Source organism: Barbatula barbatula (genome assembly GCF_947034865.1).
Source record: "Barbatula barbatula genome assembly, chromosome: 9".
Taxonomy (NCBI): Eukaryota; Metazoa; Chordata; class Actinopteri; order Cypriniformes; family Nemacheilidae; genus Barbatula; species Barbatula barbatula.
The window spans coordinates 6,831,436-6,855,148 of record NC_136772.1 but is presented as its reverse complement, the minus strand read 5'-3'; the positions used below and the strand labels follow the sequence as shown (position 1 = coordinate 6,855,148).

At 36.4% G+C, this 23,713-nt stretch overlaps 3 protein-coding genes across 4 annotated transcripts; all 3 read right to left on the bottom strand.

Moving 5' to 3' along the window:
• Positions 1-366: 366 nt before the first annotated feature.
• p2ry8 (P2Y receptor family member 8) lies at positions 367-5,193 on the bottom strand. The gene is made up of 2 exons (XM_079463672.1): positions 5,110-5,193; positions 367-2,010 (listed from the first exon to the last, which is right to left on the bottom strand). The coding sequence occupies exon 2, from the start codon at positions 1,993-1,995 to the stop codon at positions 961-963; it is 1,035 nt and encodes a 344-aa protein (XP_079319798.1). The 5' UTR covers positions 1,996-2,010; positions 5,110-5,193; the 3' UTR covers positions 367-960.
• Positions 5,194-6,688: 1,495 nt separating this feature from the next.
• On the bottom strand, positions 6,689-12,704 carry upf3a (UPF3A regulator of nonsense mediated mRNA decay). Of its 2 annotated transcripts, XM_079464678.1 has the most exons (11): positions 11,895-12,704; positions 11,398-11,504; positions 11,190-11,296; positions 10,877-10,975; positions 10,659-10,769; positions 10,473-10,528; positions 10,242-10,400; positions 9,957-10,093; positions 9,560-9,845; positions 9,166-9,243; positions 6,689-8,216 (listed from the first exon to the last, which is right to left on the bottom strand). In XM_079464678.1, the coding sequence occupies exons 1-11, from the start codon at positions 12,033-12,035 to the stop codon at positions 8,052-8,054; spliced, it is 1,446 nt and encodes a 481-aa protein (XP_079320804.1). In that variant the 5' UTR covers positions 12,036-12,704; the 3' UTR covers positions 6,689-8,051. The 2 variants fall into 2 exon arrangements, with proteins under 2 accessions (XP_079320804.1, XP_079320805.1); XM_079464679.1 differs by lacking the exon at positions 9,166-9,243 and having other exon boundaries at positions 6,759-8,216.
• Positions 12,705-13,116: 412 nt separating this feature from the next.
• Positions 13,117-19,403, bottom strand: cdc16 (cell division cycle 16 homolog). Its single transcript, XM_079464677.1, has 18 exons — positions 19,169-19,403; positions 18,890-18,944; positions 18,688-18,785; positions 18,427-18,465; positions 18,155-18,280; positions 17,765-17,924; positions 17,510-17,604; positions 16,876-17,009; positions 16,680-16,759; positions 16,546-16,595; positions 16,376-16,449; positions 15,947-16,072; positions 15,712-15,864; positions 15,542-15,605; positions 15,353-15,414; positions 14,113-14,248; positions 13,932-14,022; positions 13,117-13,851 (listed from the first exon to the last, which is right to left on the bottom strand). Exons 1-18 carry the CDS (start codon positions 19,214-19,216, stop codon positions 13,607-13,609), a joined length of 1,836 nt encoding a protein of 611 aa, XP_079320803.1. The 5' UTR covers positions 19,217-19,403; the 3' UTR covers positions 13,117-13,606.
• Between the last annotated feature and the right edge of the window lie 4,310 nt (positions 19,404-23,713).

Here is a 23,713-nt window from a genome sequence, read left to right as displayed (position 1 = left end):
TGCCGCAGCAATCTGATGTGAGTCAAACATATTTGTACTATGCGTCACTATTGCTTTGTTAGAGATCGCTGGATTTGTCCTGATAATATGCAAGCTAATGGTACGTAGGCCTACATGTCTAACCAAATTCACAGAAGGCTCCAACTAAGTTTACTAACAAACTGATATCCAATCATTACAGTAAGCATTTACTTCCAAGTCTTCCTCGCGGCACGCCCATAAAACAGAGCGTTTGTCGAGCTGGACTCAAAACCTGGGTAGAAAATAGCCTATTACTTATTGACTTTGATGTTCTCTAATGTGAAAACCATGCAAACTTCTTTAGATGCAAATGAGAGGCTTGTTTGTGCACACTCACACCACAAATGCAAATAAAATGTTTTTATTCAATTTAAGGTGACAAAATAAGTGTCCCACAGTGACTTTGTTACCACAGGTGCGAAAAACTGTACAGCCTGAGTGCACTTCACTTTGAAACAGGAAAAAACAGTATAATGCAGTAATGTTATAAACATCTTAAAATATGTATAATAAATACTAAAACAGCCCGAACAGAACATATTACAGCTTAAATCATTTGTAGATGTCCAATAGCTGCCACGAGTCATTTTAATATACTGTTTTTTTACAGTAAAGCACAAAACATGAAATAGTTTCCCAATAATTCTACACACTTCCAACACACAACCTGTTAATTTTACTTCGAAAAGGCATGTGACTGGCATGCTTTTCCTCAGCTGCCCTGCCAGGAAATGAAATCAGAACAAATGCAAGGTCCATCATAAAACAACCAAAACTAATCTAAAAAACAGAAAGTCATTCTTCGAATATTCTTTATGAATGTTTCTAATTTTGAAAATGATGTCATGATGCGGTGGTCTCCTGGTTAGCACACGGGTCTGACACATTTGGCAGTGCAGCTTCGAGTTCAGATTTAGCTCATAAACTCTTATAAATAAACTAAATGTTGTCACAGTCCTCATTTGCATTGACTGTTGTGCGGGCAGAGAAAATGCTCTCCCTTTGGCCCTCCATCATTTGAGACTCTGTCGTGCTGAGAGTCTGCAACCTCAGCATTTGTCTTAGCTTTCGACGGAACTCTTTAGAGGCAAAGTAATATATAAATGGATCTATGCAACTATTAATGCAACTGAGAGTGAGAGAAAGCTTATAGTAGATATAAAGAGATTTGTCATAGTACAGTCTTGTAATCGTGTGTGCCAAAAGTAATATGTTATTGGGTGCGAAACAAAATATGAACACAAACAAAACAGCGCATGCCAGGCGCACGGCACGGCCTTTTTGATGACTGTTTGCCTTCCTGACCAGTACCCAGATAATATTAATGTAGCAATACACCGTTATGATAAACGGACAGAGGAAGAGAACAAAAAACATCCCGAACAGGAAAGCTGCCCATTGGGCAGTGGACGGTAACATGTTTCTTCTTAACACGTCGAAGCAGGTGACGATGTCACGCTCTGTTACATAATATGTCAGATCTGAGCTTTCCAAAGGACTCAGAATTGCAAGGACCAATAGCCACATAAATATACAGGCAATGACTGCATATTTATTCTTTCTCATCTCTCTGAAGCGTATCGGTTTCACGATGCCCAGATAGCGGTCAGCACTTATGGCAGTCATGGACAAAACAGAGCAGTACATGTTGGCGTAAAATACAACAGTCAGCAAGTTGCACATCCCTGTACCCAAAGTCCAGTTGTAGCCCTGCATTTGGTAGACGATCTGAAATGGAAGCACAGTTCCTAGTATCAGGTCAGTCAGGGTCAGGTTGATCATGAAGATGATCGACGGGCTCTTCGGAGAGGTGCGTACCAACAGCAGAAACAGAGAGAGTCCATTACCACTGAGGTTGGCCAGAGTCACTATGACATAGATGGCCGAGACAAGATTACTTGTCCATTTGTTGTCAAACATGGCCAAGGTGGCAGCATCCATTCTGGTATAGTTGTACTTGTGTGACATGTTCATTGTTGTTTTCTCGACCTGTTTATAAAGAAAGTGAGAGATTACACTTAGGGTGTGATTTTAACCACATCTTGTGAGAAACATCCGTGTTATGATGGTGTTCTCGCATGCACGTCTAAGATTTATTTTACTAGAAAAAGATCTTTATGAGAAATATTCTATTTTTAATATACCCGCGACATAGTATGTAATTAATGATGTTTAGTAAACGTTTCAGTGCACTTGCGTTGTTATCTAAGATATCGCACATTTTGTGGTATTACTAAAAAGAACATTCTTTGACCCGTAGTCACACACCGATGCACACATGAAAGACAAGAAATCTGCCTTTTTAAAACTGATGCAACATGCACCTTCACATAGATGTGGGTGCCTATCTTTGAACAGGAAGCTTGAGGGCATTGTTTTAAAGGCTCTTGTGTGCAAAAAAACATGCTTCAGCATATACACAGAATGCAAAGGCTCACGTTACCAACAAATCACTGCCTACTGTCGATCTCAAGAATGGAATCTAGAAGAGAAATGATTCAAGCGTACAATGTTTCATGCGAGGGACTTTTTTTGTGTCTTTTCAAAGGAAGCGAAAAAAGATTACAATGCCACAGCGTGTGTCAACGTCAGATTTGGGACAGTCATTTACAGACAATGTGCTGCAGTCTTGCACAGATTGAAATTTCAGAGGTTGACCTAAAACTGAGCTTTTCCTTCGGCTGAAATGTTCTCTGAAATGGTGTGCTTTCTTTAGAAGACATGCATAGATTTTTTTAAGGTAATGATAACGCTATCCCATCTAAATCAAATGTGAATATGGGCTCGCCGCCTGCCTTTATTTACTACTCTAACTTTATATTTCTTATACACTTATCAGTCTATTTGTATAAAGGCCAAGAACTGTTTGGTTACTGACACATCAGAACAAAGAAATGTATACTGTTTTGGAACAACTGTACCTTTTAACAGATGTGTCCCAAGCTATGTTTAAACAAAATTGCTCAATAATGTTTTGATTTTGTGCTAACTAAGCATAATTAATGCGAGAACCATTTAATTGATATGACAGTAGATAGACAGCACCTAAATTATATTTGATATCCTTTAACCCAAACCTTAAACTTTTTCTTTATTGTTTGAAATTAAACATCTTTGTTCCCAACTGTTTAATGTGTCACAATATATATATATTTTATTTTTACTTTTATTGTTTTTTCATCACAATATGGTGAAAATGCAATGACTGTATTTCTACATGCTGTAACTTTTGCATCACTTGGGGTGGGAAGGAGCGTTTCAAGTAGTGTTGTAGTACTAGAGACTCGAGTCTCAGGGCCATTATTTGATGGTCTTTGGTCTCGTTCTTGTCTTGGTCTCAGACTTAGTGGTCTCGGAATTTATTTCAAGACCGGTCAAGATCACAAATGTGGGAATTACACAAAATTTTTGGTGCTTTGTCTGATTTATGTGTGAACATCATTATTGTGATTTTAAAAACTTTAAAAGCATTCACCACTCCTTATTTGATTCTTCTGTTACTTTAGTTACTCTTACTGCTAGTAACAGAAGAATGGGGGATTGTCTTCAAGAAATCTGTCAACAAAATGAATGCACGCAAAGGCCCACAATTTCCGAGATGTGATTGCAAAAAGGCTACGTGTATGAGATCTTGTTTTTTCATTTCATAACATCTGATGCGATATTGATTTTGTGTAATTATTCAATAAACCTTGAGTTAATGCATGACTTAAACTTTAGACACAATTAAACGCAAGTTTTTGTTCTATTTTGGCTAGTCCAAAACAGATCTAGAACAAATCTGAACTTTTGTGCATTTCTGAGCAACACGCAGCTATTTTGCTATTGATAAGAAAGCAATGAAACTTATAACGTCACTGAATGTTTTGTTGAGGGTCACAGACTTAAATGTATCTTGGGTATTTACAATTTTTTTCATCTTTTGTTGTTGGAATTTTTACCTGCGCAAAAATGTTAATATGTTACTGTAGGTTGGTGATAAAACATGGAACATAAAATATTCAACGTATACATTTCTGCACAGTAAATCACTGTTACTTCTATTATGAATTTTTTGTGTTTTGTGGATCTCTTGAATTAATTTTAGCAGTGCTGGTTTTGGTCTCGACACGGTCTCGGGTTGCCTTGGTCTTGGTCTCGGCCCCTCAAGGTCTAGTTCGACACCCTCTGGTCTCGGTTTTGTCTTGATCTCGGTTTTGGTGGTCTCAACTACAACACTAGTTTCAAGCAATAGGTTTGAGCTTTACTGTAACTGATGGGCCTTACACTAGCCATGCTAATGTCATAAGGTTTCATTCCAGGGACAGCAAAATGTAATAAATATTAAAAATTCCATGTATGTCCCTTTGAATAGTTACATGAAAAAGTGTATAAGGAAATTATATTAATTGCAAATGTGCAACAACCGTCTGACGTTTACTCTAGATATTTTCAATCAAGTTTTCTTGCAGTGAATCCTGCAGAATATGAACCATCACGCCACACAGTCCATATAATATTTCAATTCTTTTCATTAAATGCACTTCTTGTTAAGAGGAACATGTTTGTATTGTTACAGCACTTTCTTTTACTTAATCATCAATTGCGTCAAACACCATGACTCTTGCTTGTTTTGTTGTTACTGTGTTCCTTTGCATACCAGGTCTCTGTGCATTGGGCAAGACTGTACATGGTATATGTACATGGACAACACTTTAAATAAACTTAAGCTTTTTTTGAACATACTAAGGAATATAACTTGGAAAAATCATACCACATTCTGTTACAGTATACATTTTCTGTTACATTCACATATTTGTCAGATCTGGAGGGGGTGTCAACAGAGATTGAATCTGTATAGACTTGTGGTCATTATTTGAAAACCAGTTATATACAGTGTTTGACAAGGGCAGCAGAGCCTTCAGGTACAAACAGTGCAACACATAAAACGTAACTGTTCACAACAATGTGATTTAAAAAATATGAACATAAATCCCATAATTAAAACATTATAAAGCCTTCTATGGTTTAAAGTGACTCAAATACATTAGTATGATTTCTTTAGCAAAGAAATAACTTTTATGAGTAATTTCAGGCTTGTGTACGTACCTAAGAAGCATGTGCGACTTCCCTCATGCGTGTTGATGGCAGTTACTCTTAGTTTGACTGTTACACTCAGGAAACTTCTTGCAGAAAGGAAGTACCCTGCCCGACTGTTCATTTCAAGCAAAAGTTAAAGCTTAGTAGTTCACATATTAGAATCAGTCCACACAGTTTCTTTTTCCACGTTATAAAATCTGTTATTTCACCAATACTTTTGGAAAATACTAAAGTGATTTTCTGGTGCCAAGGATAAAAAAATGTATATCATTCACAGGGGAAGTAGGAAGTTCCCCTGATATCATATCATGTATATCGTTTCTCTTTTATAGATCATCATAGATGATATTCAAATGGATTTTTGGATTAGACTAGATTGGAATGGATTTTATCATTTGAAAACGGATGTTGGATGTGGTATGAAGCCACCATTCCTCACACCCAAACAAAAGGGGTCCTTAAAATATAGCTATAACTGCATTGTTTTAATGATGAGCTATAGGAGTGTTGTTTCAAACCTGTATAAATATCTTTGTTCAGTTGAACACAAAGAAATATATTTAGAAGAATTTTAGCAACTGATCCGGGTCATCTTTTTCTACCATAATAGAAGAAAATATAGTCAAACATGCCCCAGAACGTTTTGCGGCCTCATTCCTCAAAATACCTTCATTTGTTTTCAACAGAATAAAAAAAATGATACAATAATTTTTCTAATATGGTAGTCAATGGTGCCTTACAACTATCACTTGCTAACATTCTTGCAAATATCTTTCTGTGGTCATCAAACAAATAAATGTATGCAGATTTGGAACAACTTGAAGGTGCGTAAATGATGGCAGAATTTAAATTTTAGGGGTTGAATCTCCCTTTAAGTATTCCGTTGAAGAGGCCCACCAAATCTGAGGGGATTTTTTGTTTGAACTTCATTTTGATTGCTTTCATTTGATTTCTGCTAATTGTTACACGTATTATTTTGCCAGGGCTTTTATCATCATCTGTGATCTTGTTTTCCGTGAAAATGCTGAGTTCTGCTTTTATTAATGTATTATCGCAGAGCAAAGTGAACCCGTAAATGCTCTGTGAGGTAAAGATAGCAAAAGAATACTGACAGATGCCAGCATGCTTCTAGAAGACTGTGTACATCAGGCATTTATTAGACTTTACCCTTAAAATAACCATCACATTTAACTGAGAAGGGCAAAACCAGCAGCACTTGATTTCAAAAGATGACTAGAACAGGTAACACCAGATAAAAGAAACAGGAAGACATTATGACTTGTTTTCTCAGTCTTAAAGTGTGGGAACTAAAGTGTAGTATGAGAATCTGCTAATTTTGTTCACTTCACTTCAGTGTTGTCAGTAGTACTAACTACTTCTGGTTTTAGGTTGACTCAGAATGAGCAAACTTAGGAAGCTTAGTTTTCTTGCCATGAAACAATAGCACTTGATTTTATGTATTATTACTATTATTACACTTAGCTTCACAAGAACTTTTTTGCTAGAATTTTGTCTACCAAGTTAAAAAGATGTCCATAGTAACATCATTAAATTCAGTTTCTACATACTACATTTTGAATAAAATTTTACTTCTACATTCCAATGTTTATTTGAACATTTAGAAACAACAAGTTCATTCATATTACTAAAAAAATATTACTTCATATAATTTATTAAGTGTACACAAATGGTCAATAAAATACAATATCACAACTTCGAAGTTTTCCACAGAGTTCATTTTTAGTTGGACTCCAACTATACATTTAGCAGTGGATGGGATCGTCAAGTGCAAAATATATAGGTAAGGCATGTGAACCCATGTTTCTCCCACCTCTGACCTGTTTCTGTTTCTTATCAGCATCAGTTTCATGCACACGGTTTAGAAACAACATATTATTTGACCTGATTTGTTCTTCTTGGCTCGCAGGTAAAACAATACTCTGATGTGAGCTATATTTTCAAGCTGAATACACGTAAAGCCACATTGTCTACATACTGTATTAGGGACAACAGATTCATCATTTAAAGGCATAACAGTGTAAAGTCTTGCATGCTTTATTTAATACAATATCACACTGATCTTATACTCTAAACAAAAAAATAGCTTTGTAACTTTAAGCATAACCCTACAGATACAGTTCAATATCTAAAATACAGATTTCACAAGACATATTTACAGTAAAATCTATATACTTTTATATTCTCTTCTCTAATGGAATCAATTTTTTTCTCTACAAAAAGCATACAAATTTGATCTCCATAAATAATGAGGTATTTTACGTAGTGATGTGGCTTAAAGATAAATCAGTTAAGTACAGAAGCCCATCAACTGACATAATTACATGAAAGGTTGAAAAAGCTAGTTTTCCCTCAGAAATGAGAATTCTGGCATTGTTTATTCACCCTCGCACTCAAAATCTGACTTTCTGTCTTCTGTGGAACACAAAGAAATATGTTTTTCTGGGCACTTTTTTCAAATAAGGAAAGTAAAAGGAGGACTAAAGCTATCAAGCGACAAAATTCCAAAAAAGCATTATAAAAGTAGTCAAGACTTAGTTATTTAAATTTCCCTACATGTCCAAATAACCTTCACTTTAAATGCATCAGAAGACTTTAAATACAGTACACAAGTCACATAGGTACAATTATAATACTCCCACGATACTTACACAGTATCTAGTTTATTTCTAAAAAAATCTGTGCTGTTCCACAGACAAAAAATTTGAGAATGCAATGATACAAATTCTGTGTTGTTCCAGACAAGAAAGACCATGATGGAAGGTGATGATGGCAGAATGTTTATTTCTGAAACTTACTCTCAGCTCTTCTGAAAACGTGGGTTGGCGTGCACTGTACTCACACATTTGACAGAAAAAACAGAAACAAGGTTGAAGTTGAATGTTCATCCTGTTATACCGACGTGACCCCTGTTTCTAAGTACACTTCTGCTTTCACTCATCTGCACTTTTTTCCGAGCCTGTTCCTATGACCGTTTTGTAGCAGGGTTCTCCACCATGTTCAGGTGAAATGGGCGGAAAGTCAAAGGTTTTGTTTCCGGAGCCCATGCGCTTGCGGTTTCGGGCACCAGGTTGGTAAAGCTGCATTGCTGGGCGGTCCTGTGTCATGAAATGAGTAACAAAAGACAAAAAACAGAAAAAAGCAATGCACTCATGTTTGTAACACAAACATTATCTGAAGCTAAATGCATACAGTGCTTAACAAAAATCTATTAGACCACCCAATGTGAGATTTATGCCACAGTATTGGTGATTACGAATATTATTTTATGTTTCTGTAATGGTTAATAAACAAGTATTACTGTTTTACAAGAAAAGCAGCAAAACTAAGAAATCACTTTATTATTTCTTACAGTATCATTCAGCTGCTCAATTACAGTAATTAATTTGCATTCCTTAAAGAAAAATAAGTTTTATTGGTTGAATGTTACGCTTGACTTATTTCCGACATTTGAACGTTGAATGCGCTCTCAAATTTGGGAATAAAAACTTGAATACAGACTATTACTTGTTTTAGTTTGCTATTTGTCTGATGACAATATAATCTTTAAGCAAGTTTCCAAAAAAATAGCTTTCTCTTTATTATGACAGGTGGTCTAATAAACGTGTAATATATACATATATTACAAATAAACAGCCCCTGACAATTCATCCGGTATATTTTCTAATGTGTATTACATCCCTGTATTGAAGATGAAATGTGAAATTTTGTTATAATCATTTTACAACTATCAAGAAGCCTGACACAGCAACATTGGCTCAGCATTGGGACAGGACTGGCTGAACAACTACAGCCGGAGGAGTGTTTGTGAAACTTGTTCCGTGATGACAGTGATGCAGAAATGCTTCACTTTTGTCACAGTCACCACTGTATTAATAATGTTGGGCAAAATGGCTAAACCGCAGGGCTAATAATCAGAATTCCATTAGGATCCCGTATCTATACCAATAAAGCATGAGCAGCATTCTGCTGTTAACAGTTTCACCTGACCCGGTAAAATGTGTGTAGAATCCCCTCCCGGTAAAAAGGCTAAAAAACTAGCTGTACCTTTGCTGGCAGAGCCCCTCCTATCTGGTCTGGCCCCTCAGATTGGGAAGTCCTTTTCTCCTGATGCACTAACACAGACTGAGAGACATGTTGCCTTCCGTCAATGATAAGCCAAATATTGCCAACAGCCAAATTATAGCTATCTACCTCAACAAACTGTATTGATATCCCCTGGACGGATACTGCATTGGTATTGTATTTCCCACAGACATAATATCAAATAAGCGCATATTCTGTAAATATCATGTAAATATTGTATTGCAGGTGGATTCCTGTGCTACACAGACAAACTAAATAAATCATGACAATAAAATTTATATAATAGTTTTTTTAACACTTTGGGAATGCTAATGTGACTTTGGCTAAAATGTTTGTGCTCTTTTGTATTATTTACCTTATTTCGAATGCGTTCTTTTCTGCTGCCCATGTCTTCTCTGTCATCTTTACCGAGTTTGTCGCCAGTCTCTGGGCAGTAGGAATAGCCATGATGTTGGTCTTTCTTGGCCCTGTCCTGGCAGTAGCCTTTACCCCATTTGGTCTCCTCCTTGCGTCGCATGAACTTATCCAACTCGTAGTGATGCCTTTGCCGTTTACGATCCTCGTCTCTGCCACGATGCTCTTTGTCCCTCTGGCGACGGCCATGGCTCTCTCGCTGCTCCTTGTCACTCTCGGTTTGACCCCTGCGATGAATAAATCACTTTATAAAAATGCATATGCCATTCTTTACTGATACTGACAAATGCATGTTTTCAATGTACATAAATGCAGCAATGATCAAAAAATTTACTTACTTGGGATCCTTAGAATCCTTTGACTTAGTGTGTAAAGGCGGCTTTTCCCATTTGTTCTTATCCATCTCTCCGCTGTCTCCTTTATCTTTCAGTCTGTCTGAGTCCACATCATCATCTCTGTCACACTTCTTCAGAAGCTAAATGAGTCAAGATGCAGATTTAATCAAATGACATTCATATTCTTACAAAATGTTTCGAGAATGATTCAAGCTATTTTTCCACTCACTGACTCGGTACTGACGATCAAAAGTGTACCAGTCAGATTCAGACACGTGTGAGTCACACCTTGATTTTTATCTCCTTCTCAGAGAGCTTCTTCTGCTTGTCGGCCTCCTTGCGCTTTCGCCTCTCCTCCTCTCTGCGCTTTCTCTTCTCTTCCTCCCTCTGACGCTTCTTTTCCAGTTCCCTCCTTCGTCGTTCCTCTCTTTTTTCCTCTCTGATTCTCTTAAATGGAAAAGTCAATGATTTAAAAGACTATTTATATACAAGACCACATATGTATTTAGATGCCCTTACCTGTTTCTCTAACTTCTTGTTTTTAATGTATTCCAGTAATGGTGTTGTCCTTTTGGCTACAAATAACAACAACAAGAGAACATCTGCATGTAAGTTAAACTTCATTTTAACAGTTTTCTAAAATGCAATTGAAATGAAACCAAATCTTTTTCTGGACATATGCACTCAGATGTGAACAGCACATACCTATAAGTTCTCGAGTTTTAGCTTCAATCTCCCCCAGTAGTGTTTCTGGGTTGGCCATTGACTTCTCCTCATCACAAGAGTAGTTTTCCAGAAATCGTCTGTATTCTGGGTCTGATGTGAAGATTTCAGTTAGCACCAAAGTGAATAACCTTCCATGTATTATTTAATGTGCAGTTACTGACCTATGTACTTGACACAAAAGACACTTTTTAAAATACCTTCTTCAATGGTTCCTGCTTTAGCATCTTTCTTCTTTAACTTCTTTTTAGAAACTTTCTGAAATGGTGCGAATTCTACAACAGCCGGATACTCTTGGCCTAAGTTGGAAAATATAAAAAATTTATGCATTTGCTATATGCCAGTGAACACTGGGATTCTATCAGTAGAGCTACAGAAAACCTTATAAACATATAAAAATACACATTAAAGCTATGACATTATCAATATATTGTAAAAATAAATAAAAACAATGAATATTTACTCAAATAGATGGTGAAAATAAATAATCTAAAAGAGAAAAAAATGAATAACCTTTATTGTCAATGAATACATAGCCATCAAACCGATCTCTGAAAATAATAATATCCTCTTGGTTTTTGAAGTTGATGTATGCTCTTGAGAAGAGATGTGGGTATAGGCTGAGGAAAATAAGTAATCGCAAATGTTTAAGGTGCTGACAGTGCACATGATCATAGTTTTGTGATAGTCTAATAGTCTCACAAACGGAATATAGTCCTACCTCTGATCAGCAGGGAAGAACTCAAAATAGTCAAAAGATGGAAGAGGACTCAGGTGCTCCTCGAGCTGGTCTTTTGATAGACTTGGGGGCAGTCTGCGTATGACAACCTGCAGACAAGATTTTTTTTAAGTCTAATTAAATAGGTTTTAGGTAATGCCTTACATTCATGCATTGTATTTATGACATAAATACATATAGAAATGTGCTCATGTTATTTGTTAATCTACCAATCTTTATTGCGCCATCGTCTAAGTTCTTTAAAAATATATATCTATATATATAGATATATATATATATAAATTATCACAATGTAAATAGACAATCGTGAACACTAAAACATGCACTAACATTTGATGTGATGGATATCTCTGGGAATATTTGTGTCGACTTGCTCTCCAGCGCTTCTTTTCGCTGTCTGTGGTGCTGAATCCCTTTCCCTCCATCACTGAACGCATTCCACCATCATTACAGTCCGCCTGTCTAATTGCGCCACTTACCTTGCTGAAGATCTCCTTCTTTTCCTCCTTGTGCTTCGGGTTCACCGCGACGTTGTCATGCTCCCTCTGACACTCCCTGAACTGGATCTCGACGCTGCCTCTCTCCCTGCTTCCTGTGCTCTGCTCCTTTTCAGCCCTCATAGCTCCATTTTCCCCTCTTCACTGTCCCGAATTTGTCAACTCTCGCGGGATTGACCGCCAAATACCGCGAGGTTTAGCCATTGCGCAGAATGTGCAAAAACGACCATTCACAACTGTATTCCTTACATGCATTCTAGAACTCAATATTTAATAATTGCATATACACACACATATATATATATATATAAACCTTTTTCTCATTAATGCAATTCGAAAAATTTATTTATGTGTGCTTTGGGCCTTATACGAAAAGATTTTAATGCTGTTCTGTTGGTTCCCATCAGTCAAATAACATCTGAACCTTACATTGCAAGACGAGACCCACAGAGATTTGGTTCCCCGTTTAAACCAGTTACAATTTCAGTGATGTTCCTGTTCATTTTTATCAGCAGGGTGGCCATTGTGGAAGAAATGTTATTTGGTTGTTTACATAGTATATTTGCTTCATATTCCGTGGATAAAGCAAAGTATTACTCTGTAAATTGTCTACACAATGAGACTGTCATCTTTTAATGATGGGTGCCGCGCAGTCGTCCTCAGAATCGCTGTCACAGTTTGCCTCCACGCATGGTCGAACCGAACCTAACGGGCTGCCGGTGCTCGCCGTACTCCACCCGTCCGGGCTGCTGGGCTGACTCACGGAGCGCCCGTAACAGTCGCGACTAGGAACTGCAAGAAGCATACGAGACAACAATCTCTGGAAACCCATAACAACATCAATATGAAAACGCATCAAAACAGTGTTAAACTTCAAATGGTTTCCTACCACTGAGAAAAGTTTGTTTCCCGCTGCTTGTCTCGACGCAGAGCTGAGGTGACGGTCTCTCTAGCGTTGACACGGAGCTTTTCACACTGGGCACAAACGTGGAGCAGGTGTCCAGATCTCGACTCACTCGCACGTGCGAATAGGTGATGTTGGATTTGGATGGTGTGCAACCCATGACTACGCTTCGCAAAGGAGATTCAGAAATACATAAAGTGCACATCAAATAAATAAGACACATTCGATCTGATTTAGGGGACTGAAAAGACCTCATGACGCTTTGGGATGCACAGGTAGGCGGCGTCTCGTGCCCACTTACCGCTAAAAATAAATTCAATACAAATTTAAAATGACCTGATGCACATTGAACTAGATGTAAATGTTCCTACACTTGCTTTATAATAATAAATGCAATGATGAAATAATGTATTCCTGAAAATAATGTAAAAACAATCACAACACCACCATGAGGGAAAAAAATGCTGACCCTTTATATTTTTCATTGGCAACCTAAAAAACACATTCTGTGCAGCCTCATACACAAAACAGATGTTTTAATACAGCAAGAATACAACGCACATTTTTGTAAAAATATGGATGCAGGGTTTATTGATTAAATATGTCTTTTAAACCTTCTGCATTCACTTCTTTACATTTATTCATAATAAAAAATTCCACAGGGGTTCAACACAAAGGACCCAGCGGGATGACGGAGGGGTTGTGTTGTGTCCTCCTAATAGTCATATTCCAACATCTTTTCATGCGCGTATTCAAAGTTTCTCTGAGACCCGCAGAGGAAAGGTCATGATCACGTGCTAGTATCGGACATGGACGTCTCCAACATCATGTCGCTCTCGTGCATGTCGCATTCTAAGAGGAAGCGCTGGAAGGCATCGGTTTGTTTGTCTGCGTTGAAAGAGGGCGTTTCCTGGCAAACGTTTGCCTCCTCTGCAGGTTGTGCTCTGCTGTCACTGCCCTCAGAGGAAGTGTTGAGCATCTTTATCAGTGCGGGCGTGCTGAGGGTCTTTCTCACTTTGTCTTTCATGTCAGTTCCTGCAAAATACAAAAGCACGCATCATTTGACGTGTACCTCGAACTGGATGGTGCATATTGAATATATATGGTTGTCTCACCAATATAAGCATCTGAATCACTGATATACATCTCAATACAGTGGCCCAGCATGGTTACCGAAAACGTGTCATCTCTTTTCAGACCAAGTGCCTAAAAATAAAGTTCATACGTTTGAGATCATGAGTAAAAACAAGAGTTCTTAAACTGACCAAAACCACACAAGTATGATGGTTTTCTCACAGTGTGAAAGTAGTCAATGGCGCTTTCGAAATCTCCCATGAGGCTGTGCACGTAACCGATGGCTGAGTAAGTCGAGGCATTCTGTGGGATGAGGACCAAGGCTTGTCTGTGGTATTCGAGAGCCTGTTCGTATTTCCTACACAAACAAGTTGAAAGCAATCACTGACCTGAATTTGTTTTACAATGCTATGTGGGTTTGACAAGCTTGGTACAAAGGCACCAATACATTATTTGAAGCCACAGAAAACCAAATGTTCACTTTAAAACAGAGTTAACAATCAAATAAATTACAACTTCTACCGCATGTTATTACACTAAAAAATGATTTGTTGTTTTAACTTAAAAAATTAAGTTACCTGGATGCTTTAAAATTTGTTGTAGTTACTTAAAAATATTAGTTTACATTACAATTTAGCATCAAATCTATGTAATAACTAATATTTTTTGTTAGGTAACTTATTTTTTTTAATTTAGTATGCAGACTTCTGTAAAGAGATTTAAGTAAGAATACCAATTAAAATTCAGTATGCAAATATAAAGACATTTACTGCTAATTTAAAATGCTGACTAAATTTTTGGTATTCACACCTAGTCTTAAAATTATAGTCCATGAAACCCCAAAATACAAAGCACGCTAGGGCCGTAATTATCTACAAAATATATTTTTTAAATGTTTTAGAAATATCAATACAGCTGTGCCTTGCAAGCACTGTCAATATAAACAAACAACCAGTGATGGTGAATTTCAATGAAATTACAATTTTTTGTAACCTAATAAACAATAATATTTTTCAGTCATTACAAAAACATTAAGGTTATAACTATATAAAACATAACTGGATAGTCTTGAAGCGTGCACTGCAGGTCATTTGCATAGTCCTTTGGTAAAAATGCATAATTCATCAAGTACTACAGTGAAGGAACAAAACAAGCACACTATTAAAGTGGAGAAAAGCGAACGGGACTCAATAGACGGAGGTGCAATGCGTTCATGCCCTTCTCTTATGCTCTTCATTAAAATACCACTTCAGATCATTTTAGAAACAGACACTATTTAGTTGCAGTTCAGCCATCACAATGACTCAAATCCCACATACTGAGGATGAATATAATAAGGTTCCTACAGCTGAGATCATCAGCAGCATAGTGAGTATGTAGAAAAACACATTTCATGAATCGGATCAATTTAATGTAAATATATTTAATAACACTGCTAGGCACTAAGATCTCTTTGACTTACTTCAATTTTCGACACACGTGACCCAGATTGTTTAGAAGCGGCTCCCATTTGTCCACAGTCACCTGAAAAGATATACATATATTAACTTTTAAAACATTTGAAAGTGCATTTAAGCACATTATAAGGGACCAATCACAGTCCAAAATAAATTACAGCAAGATAATTGATAAAACAGAAACAGACAGTTACCTCATTTCCTATCGCTTTAATTTTATCCATAGCATCTAGAAACAACTTCTCAGCTGTTTTATAACTGCAACAAAGCAAAGCGCTTATAAGCAGAGTTATGCAAAACCTGGAACTATTGATGAACCCATTGTATTGAAGTATTGTTGTTGATTTTGGAAAGGATCACTTACTCTCCATTTTGGAAGGCGACCACAGCTACCTCATGTATGACGAAAGGGTCCTCGGGGGCGATGCTCAAGGCTTGGCTGAAGAAACGTTCAGCCAACTTGGGGTTGTTGGTAAGTCCGTACTCCAGCCCGATATACAGCATAGGCAGGTGACACCTGCAAAAGAAACAGGAAACCAATGAGGTTTTGTCCATCAAATATGGACACGGGACTATCGAAAGCAATATTATCTACACACCCTTTCATGAGTTGTGCGGCAGTGAAGTACGCAGCCATGGCCTGGTCATGCTCGCTCTCAACAGCAAACGAGTGTCCATATGCTATCCATGCCGGGCCGTACGTACGCTCTAGCGTGGTGGCTTTACTGGAGAGGGATCGTGATGTTAACCACAACAAACAAGCACTGACAAGATTCTGCTGTTATGGCTCTTCTTTTATGATTGTAACCTTTAACAGATTAACCACAGAAATTGTGTTTCCTGGAAAGTACCCTAACTTGTTTACCATTAACATTTAGTAATTTAGATGTATGTTAAAGGACAACCTCTTTCTCACTTCCTGTTACTTAAAAAGAAGAAATAAAAAAAGATCTGTGCAACAACAAAATTCAGACAACATAGAGTCGCTTTGGATAAAATGCGTCAACGTATAATGAAAATAATCATACCTGAGATATCGCCTCGCGTGTTCATTTTTATGCCCAACCATGAGGTAGTAACAACCAACAGCAAACCACGAAACCTAAGACAAGAACAGAATCACAGACAAACCATTGATAAGACTATAAACCATATGATATTAAACCAACCTTATGAAAAAAAGATAATTCCCACTTACAGGATTGCTGGGATACAAATCCACCAGTTTATGAGAAAGGTAAAATAACTCTAAAAACACAGGTAAAAGGTATGATGATTCCACAATGACTTAAAGCTAAATTAATATGTACTAAATATAATTTTCTTTCATACCATTTGCTTTGCTCAGCTCAACAAGGGTTCCTACATGCACTGGCAAACAGTTGGCATGAAATGGGTCTTTCACCATAACCCTGAAATAAAGACAAACAACAGATGATTTGTACCTTTCTCTAAATCTCAAATTGAATATTAGAATTTGGTATCTGCTCCCTAAAAAGTAAATGTTTTGTGGACAGTATGCACTTACATAGACGTGAGAGAGTAGCACATTTTAAAGTCACAGTTGTAATAATGTCGCTCTGCCAGAGAGACGACAACATCCAAGTTGTCCTGGAGACCGTTGACTATATCTGGGACGACCATCTCACTAGGTTTGTTATACTGGAAAAGGGAAAATGCTAATTAGCTCTTCAACAAGCACTTTTGAACAATTGAAATACTCAATGGCTCATTTGCACATGTTCTGTTCTAACAGAAACACACAAAAAAAACAAGCTAATTAAGTACAGTATCTGATGTTAATGTTAACAACAGCGTCACATCACTTGACCTCTCTACGCAGAATAAAAGCAATTTTGTATGCACGTGACATTTTTGATGCACAAATCTTTTATAGAACGTGAACCACCCGGACCATGTCCTATTATGGTGTTTTAAAAGTATGCAAATGTTCAAACATAATTCAAGAAACAGAACATTTAGAACCGAATAGAAATGATAAACGAACAACTTTAAGACTTAAAAAACTGAAAGAGCAAGTGCTTCTGGACCATTGTTATTTAAACAACAGATTCTGTAGCCATCTTTAAGAATCTGCTGAAAACATATCTCTCTGACCTTAAAGGTGTTTGAATGAAAACAGCAAAGAAAAACCCTCCTACCTTTTTCAATTTATTTTCAAAAAGAAAACGTAGCAACTCCACTTCCTCTTCTGTACATTGCTGACTTAAGGGCAGAGAATCCAAAAAGTCCTTCTCTATAATAACAATTTTGTGTATTTATATGTATTATATATATGTATTTATCGATTTGACAGCACTAGTAAAATGGTAACATGATTTCAAAGTAACTTTCAATACAAAATATGCACTTATTAATTATAAGCATCTAGAGTACATATGAACAGTGTTGTTTACCCTCTTGAGCGGTCAACATGTGATGGGACGTCAAAAGGTCAAAGGCTTCAAAGCAGTAGACATCTAGTTTCAAGGCCTCTTTGTAGCTAGTTGTTGCAAGGGGTCTGTTGTCCATAGCATCATAGATCTTTCCCCGCAGGAGACAGATGGAACTATTGATCTGAGAAAACAGCCACAGGGTGTCAAAACCATTCAAACAGCAACCATATTTCTGAGCATGCACCCAGATGGTGTTCAGAGTAACTGAGCTGATACATGGAAAAAATTAATGGCAGTCGATTACCAAGCAAGTTTCTACAAGAAATGCATGGATAGCAACACACGGAGCCATATTTAAATAACAATTGGCTAAACATTTCACAATTCTGTTCTGATCTTGAAACAACTCACTGAGGCTGGAGACATTTCCCATTCCTTCATGGTTTCTCTCGAACCATTCCTGTCCAATAATTTCTTACTGGCTGCTTCCTCCATGTCCAATATGTCCAGAGCTTGTTGATATTCTTTGGCAGCATACTGCAAAACAGAAATATATATGAGAGTATGATCATAACTAATTAATGTTTTATGCTATTATTGTGCCAACAAAACTTCTGTCATTCAAATCTCCCACATTTGTGTGTATTATATAGACATTTTGGTTTATTAATATAAATACTCACATGGCATCTTGCAGCTAAATACTGACAAGCTCCATACAACTGAAAACAAAGCAACATTTTTATTTGAATGACAAATAAACCTTTTTCATTCTTCTCAATGATTATTTGGATTAGTTTATTCAGAATTTGCTTTAATGCACATTTTCATGTAGAAAATAACACTTTATTTATATTAAGAATTTTCAATACAGCAACTTTAACATTTAAGAATATCTGCCATAATCACAATGACTTTACTCATTCTGTTTTTACAGCTCTTACCTTGTCAAGCTTGCGTGATCTAAGAGCATGAGAGGCTCTGTGATACTGTGCTGTCAAATAAAGAGACTGCGCTAACCAGTAAATATCTTGAGGATCCTCTGTAAAAAAATAATAAGCACATATGCACATTTACAAAACCATGTCTATTTTAATTCCTGGCATATCACAGTATTCAATGTTCAGGACGGCGCAAAATACTAACCGTGTGATAACGATGCTACTTTGTCAGCCCAAAACAGAGCACTTTGATACTGTTGCTGTAAAAACAGATCAAGTAACAGTTCATGAGAGAAACTAAACTTAACATGATTGTAAAACTGGAGCTCCAATCAAATGAAAATACTGATTTGTGCATTTAAGGCATGACAGACCCCTATCTATGATATAGCAATAACCTTAACTAATGTCAGCTTAATTAATTCAGAACAAAATACAATTTACATCTTAAATAAATGATGCTAACTATACTGACTCTCCTTACCTGATCAATGTAGTGCCTCACTCGTTTACGGAGCCTGTCAAGATTCATGTTGATTGTACAGTTTATCAGATACAAAAGACGGACATTCTTATCACATACAACAGATTAAAAGAATGTTTATAAATGTGCTGAAGGGCAGATCCTCCGAATGCACACTGGAGCCCGCGGTTAGCCTAAAATGTGTGTTACATTGATAACACACCGTGCAGAAAAACGGTCCATGTAGGAAAGGTTCTGGGACGATTTTAAAAAACATTGTTCCTGCATAACTACAAATACATAAATGAAAAAACAAACAATAAAAAACAGATAACAGCGAAAATAAATTTATTTTAAAGTAGCATAAAAACAACTTAAACATAATAAAATACAAAATAAAGACACTTTCAATATTTTATGCAAGGGATAATGTACAGGCAGCCGGTTATTAATGCAGAAATGAGCCCCAATAACAACCGGCTACTTCGGATTATCCCGTTTATTACACGGCTATGCCACCAGAGAAAATGAATGTGAATTTGAAATATGTTATTAGCTAATTTTAAGGCACTTTGGTTCAATCATTTGTAAATATAATGTCATATATTTTAATAAAATACAACTGATTTGATGCATCCGGGTTACCGTTTGTTATTTGTTTTGAGTGGTTGTTGTCTGGGAATAACGAACCTGCAAATGTTGCGACTGGCCAATCAGAATCAAGCATTCTAACGCGCTGCGTAATGAATGGGTTTACCCGTTATTTAACCACGCAAAGGAGCAATGTGATATATTGGAATACAATTTAAAATATGTGTTTAATAATAATTGTGTCTGCGATGGAAGGGAAAAGGCGCATAATGGCGTTGCAGTCGAGCACAGAGTGCTGCTGTAGGCCACAGGTAACCTTTAAAGCCGTAGTAACATCTTTTGCTTTGACAAAATGACATGCAAGAGATGAGTGTGATCACATGAAACAATAATATAGTATATTACAGCATTTACTAGTAAACTGCAGCATACTATATTATAGTAATATACATTTAGTCCTTATGCAGACCCTTTTGTCCAAAGCGACTTACAAAGAATTCAGGGAGCAATGAATTTAGTAAATACTATTGTAGATACTACAGTGTTCCCTTATGAAAATAAACTTTGAATTAAAAAACTAAAATGGCCACTATAGTTAAGCCATTGTAACCACAATTTAAGAGGGCTGTGAGGAGACACTTATATAGGCATTATAAAATCAGCTTATACTTTATGAAACACATTCAACTTCTATTTTAATTCATTATATCATGCAGAAATAAACAATATGTTTACACAGCTAAATGTTTGGTCACAAACTCAAATGACAGGCAGTAATTGCACAAAGTGTATGCTTTGTTTTCTTAACAGGCGTAGCTTTTAGTAAAGATGTGGTTGTTTACTCAGCTTTTGCATAGTGCCCGTGTTAGCAGAGGTGGTGCTCAGTTTACCCTGTCAATCCTCCTTCCTCCACTGACTGAACATAGCCTTCAGATAAACAGTTACAACTACATAAACACATCATGTTTTATGCTTACATTGCATATATGCTGTAGGAGACATATGATCTGTTTTTATACGCAGGGGATGCGGGCTGGTCGAGACCCGTCCTTCTAGCTCGTGTTGACACAGAAAAACGGTGGGAAAGTAGCACCGTGGGATGGAAAATCCCACAAAATGTGCACTCACACAAATGCTCCCAAATATATTTTGAGGTCGCACAGGTTAAATTTAGGGAGCATATGCTACTAAAATGGTCGCAATTTCGAGCCCATCACTCCATCATGCCAATTGCCTAAGGAAATTGTGTTCTTGAGACTTATCACTTTTCACCCCTACAATTTAACCATAGTGTTGCTTCACCATGGTTTCTGTAGTGGAACTGTGGTCATACAAATCTGCCCAAAAACATGGTTTCTACACTTAACTGATAAAATCATTAAATCATCAAATACAATATCATGTCATATTTATCTAGAACGAATTCTTTAAAAAATACAAATATATTACATATGCAATTAGTAGATTTATTCAATTGAGTTACTCTTATTTCAGGGTCTTTTGTCTTCACAGGAACCAGTGCAAACTTTGAATTTTCTGAAGCATCTCCAGGCCTGAACAGGTATCTTGACTAAACAGAAGAATTCCTTACCAAAGTGGCTTGAGCTAATTAATAGGAAAGAGTTATGTTTATGGATAGCTTAATTGTTTTGATACACTTTAATACACACACAGTAAATAAAATACACTTATATTTGGGTTGTTGACGTGACATGGCATTTTCGCTGTCAAACAAGATAAAAATGAACATATTTTCTGTGGTCATCATTTTAAATGCAGTAAATGGTTAAGCATATCTTACATGGACCTGTCTTTTTAAGAAGCATTATGATTGAATAATAATTTTCATCACTTGCAGTGTTCTTAAATGTAATAGTTAATTAATTAAATGATTTTGCAGAAAGGTGTCATGAGATTACTGTAAATAAAATGTGATACTTTTGGGTTTTGAGACAGAAACAATTGAGGGAGAAATATATATAAAAACACGAATATATATAAAGAGACAATTAACAGGGATCCACACAGAAGGGAGAAGATCCTAAGAGAATGACGCAGAAACAAAATTGAATACAACTGATTCCTTAAAAGAGCGAAGAAGATAAAGAGCAGCCTTAAAAATTAATTCACATAACAAGTTTAAAATCCATGAGATGTGCTGTGCATAGGTAGACACTAGAAAAGTTTCAGTAACATACTGATTGACTGGCATAGACAATGTTTGCTACATTTTCTGGGGAAACATTTAGGGATGTTTTCTTCCTTTTTACTTTGGATTGAAATGCATTGTTGATTAATTGATGTCTATGGATTTTTAAAACATAGTCAGAATTAAATGAAAAAATAATGTAATTATTAATGTTTAATGCAATAACTACCATTTCTGTTCTTTAGTGTGACTGACACCCATAAAAGAACCACAAATATGTTTTTATCTCATATATCATATATAAAATGTGGGTATTGCAATAGGCGAGATTAGTCATCACTCATCTTAAAATAGTATATTAGTATATAATAGTATTTGGCATTTTTGTAAGGTTGACAGCAAAATAAAATGTAATTTATAATTTTATACTAAATAAATAACACTTCATAAAAATAAGAGTCTAAAAATGAATAGAGAGCTCTATCATGCTATTTGTATGTTTTATTAAGATATGTTTGGCTAAATTCTGCAATGTCACACCATAGAACATTTATGTAAAAATGCTAAAAAAACAACAACAGTGAAAGAGTTGACATATTCAGTGACACCTTATATGTTCTGAAACTTCAGACTTTATCCTACATTAATATTTGTATTTTTCTCCTGAAGTGGTGTATAACTAAAAAGCATTTTTACTGCGTGTCAACCAACCTTCTAAATTTAAGAAAATATCATTAGTTAACATAATATGTCAGACGCTGCCCTCTTGTGGCACGTGATAAAAACCACGTGTAGTATCTATTCCGCCATTAAGAGCAGCTATGTACGCCTTCTATTCACTTTGTTGCTATTAACATAGGTATTTCAACGCTTTTAAAAGGATTTGACAAATACAAAACGTATTCCACAAACACACATCGAAAACTGTCAGTGTGCAACAGATGAACCGACAATAAAAAACACCATAGAGGATATAATTTGATTGGAGAAGCTTTCTTTGTACGCCTTCTATTCACGCCTTCTACACTTATAGAAGGCGTGAATAGAACTCCTACATTAATATTTGTATTTTTCTCCTGAAGTGGTGTATAACTAAAAAGCATTTTTACTGCGTGTCAACCAACCTTCTAAATTTAAGAAAATATCATTAGTTAACATAATATGTCAGACGCTGCCCTCTTGTGGCACGTGATAAAAACCACGTGTAGTATCTATTCCGCCATTAAGAGCAGCTATGTACGCCTTCTATTCACTTTGTTGCTATTAACATAGGTATTTCAACGCTTTTAAAAGGATTTGACAAATACAAAACGTATTCCACAAACACACATCGAAAACTGTCAGTGTGCAACAGATGAACCGACAATAAAAAACACCATAGAGGATATAATTTGTTTAGAGAAGCTTTCTTTCCTCCTATAGGCGTCCCACGAAGTTTAGTTCGTGAGTCCGATTGAAACACTGGGCACCAAGCGTCGAGGTCATGCACGAGTAGCAGCTAGAAGTGTGACCAAGAGGCTAGCTTAAATACTGACTGTATTTAACATCAGTAGATTCAAAACTGTAGATTTGGTACTCTTTGACAAGAAGGAAGCTACAAAACTGTCATTATGTCACGCTTGCAGTTTGCTAGAATTCATGTGATAGGCTACTACAGGCAGAAAAGCCTTGTGATCCGATAACAGTACAAATGCACTGAACAAAATAGTGTGCATAGGCCTACTTCACAAGCGGGCAATGGGCTTTAATAAATTACTCTTTCCATTTATAAGTAGGCCAAATTTGTGATGGAAAATGTTCTGTTGTCAGCTGCTTTTGTAGCTTTT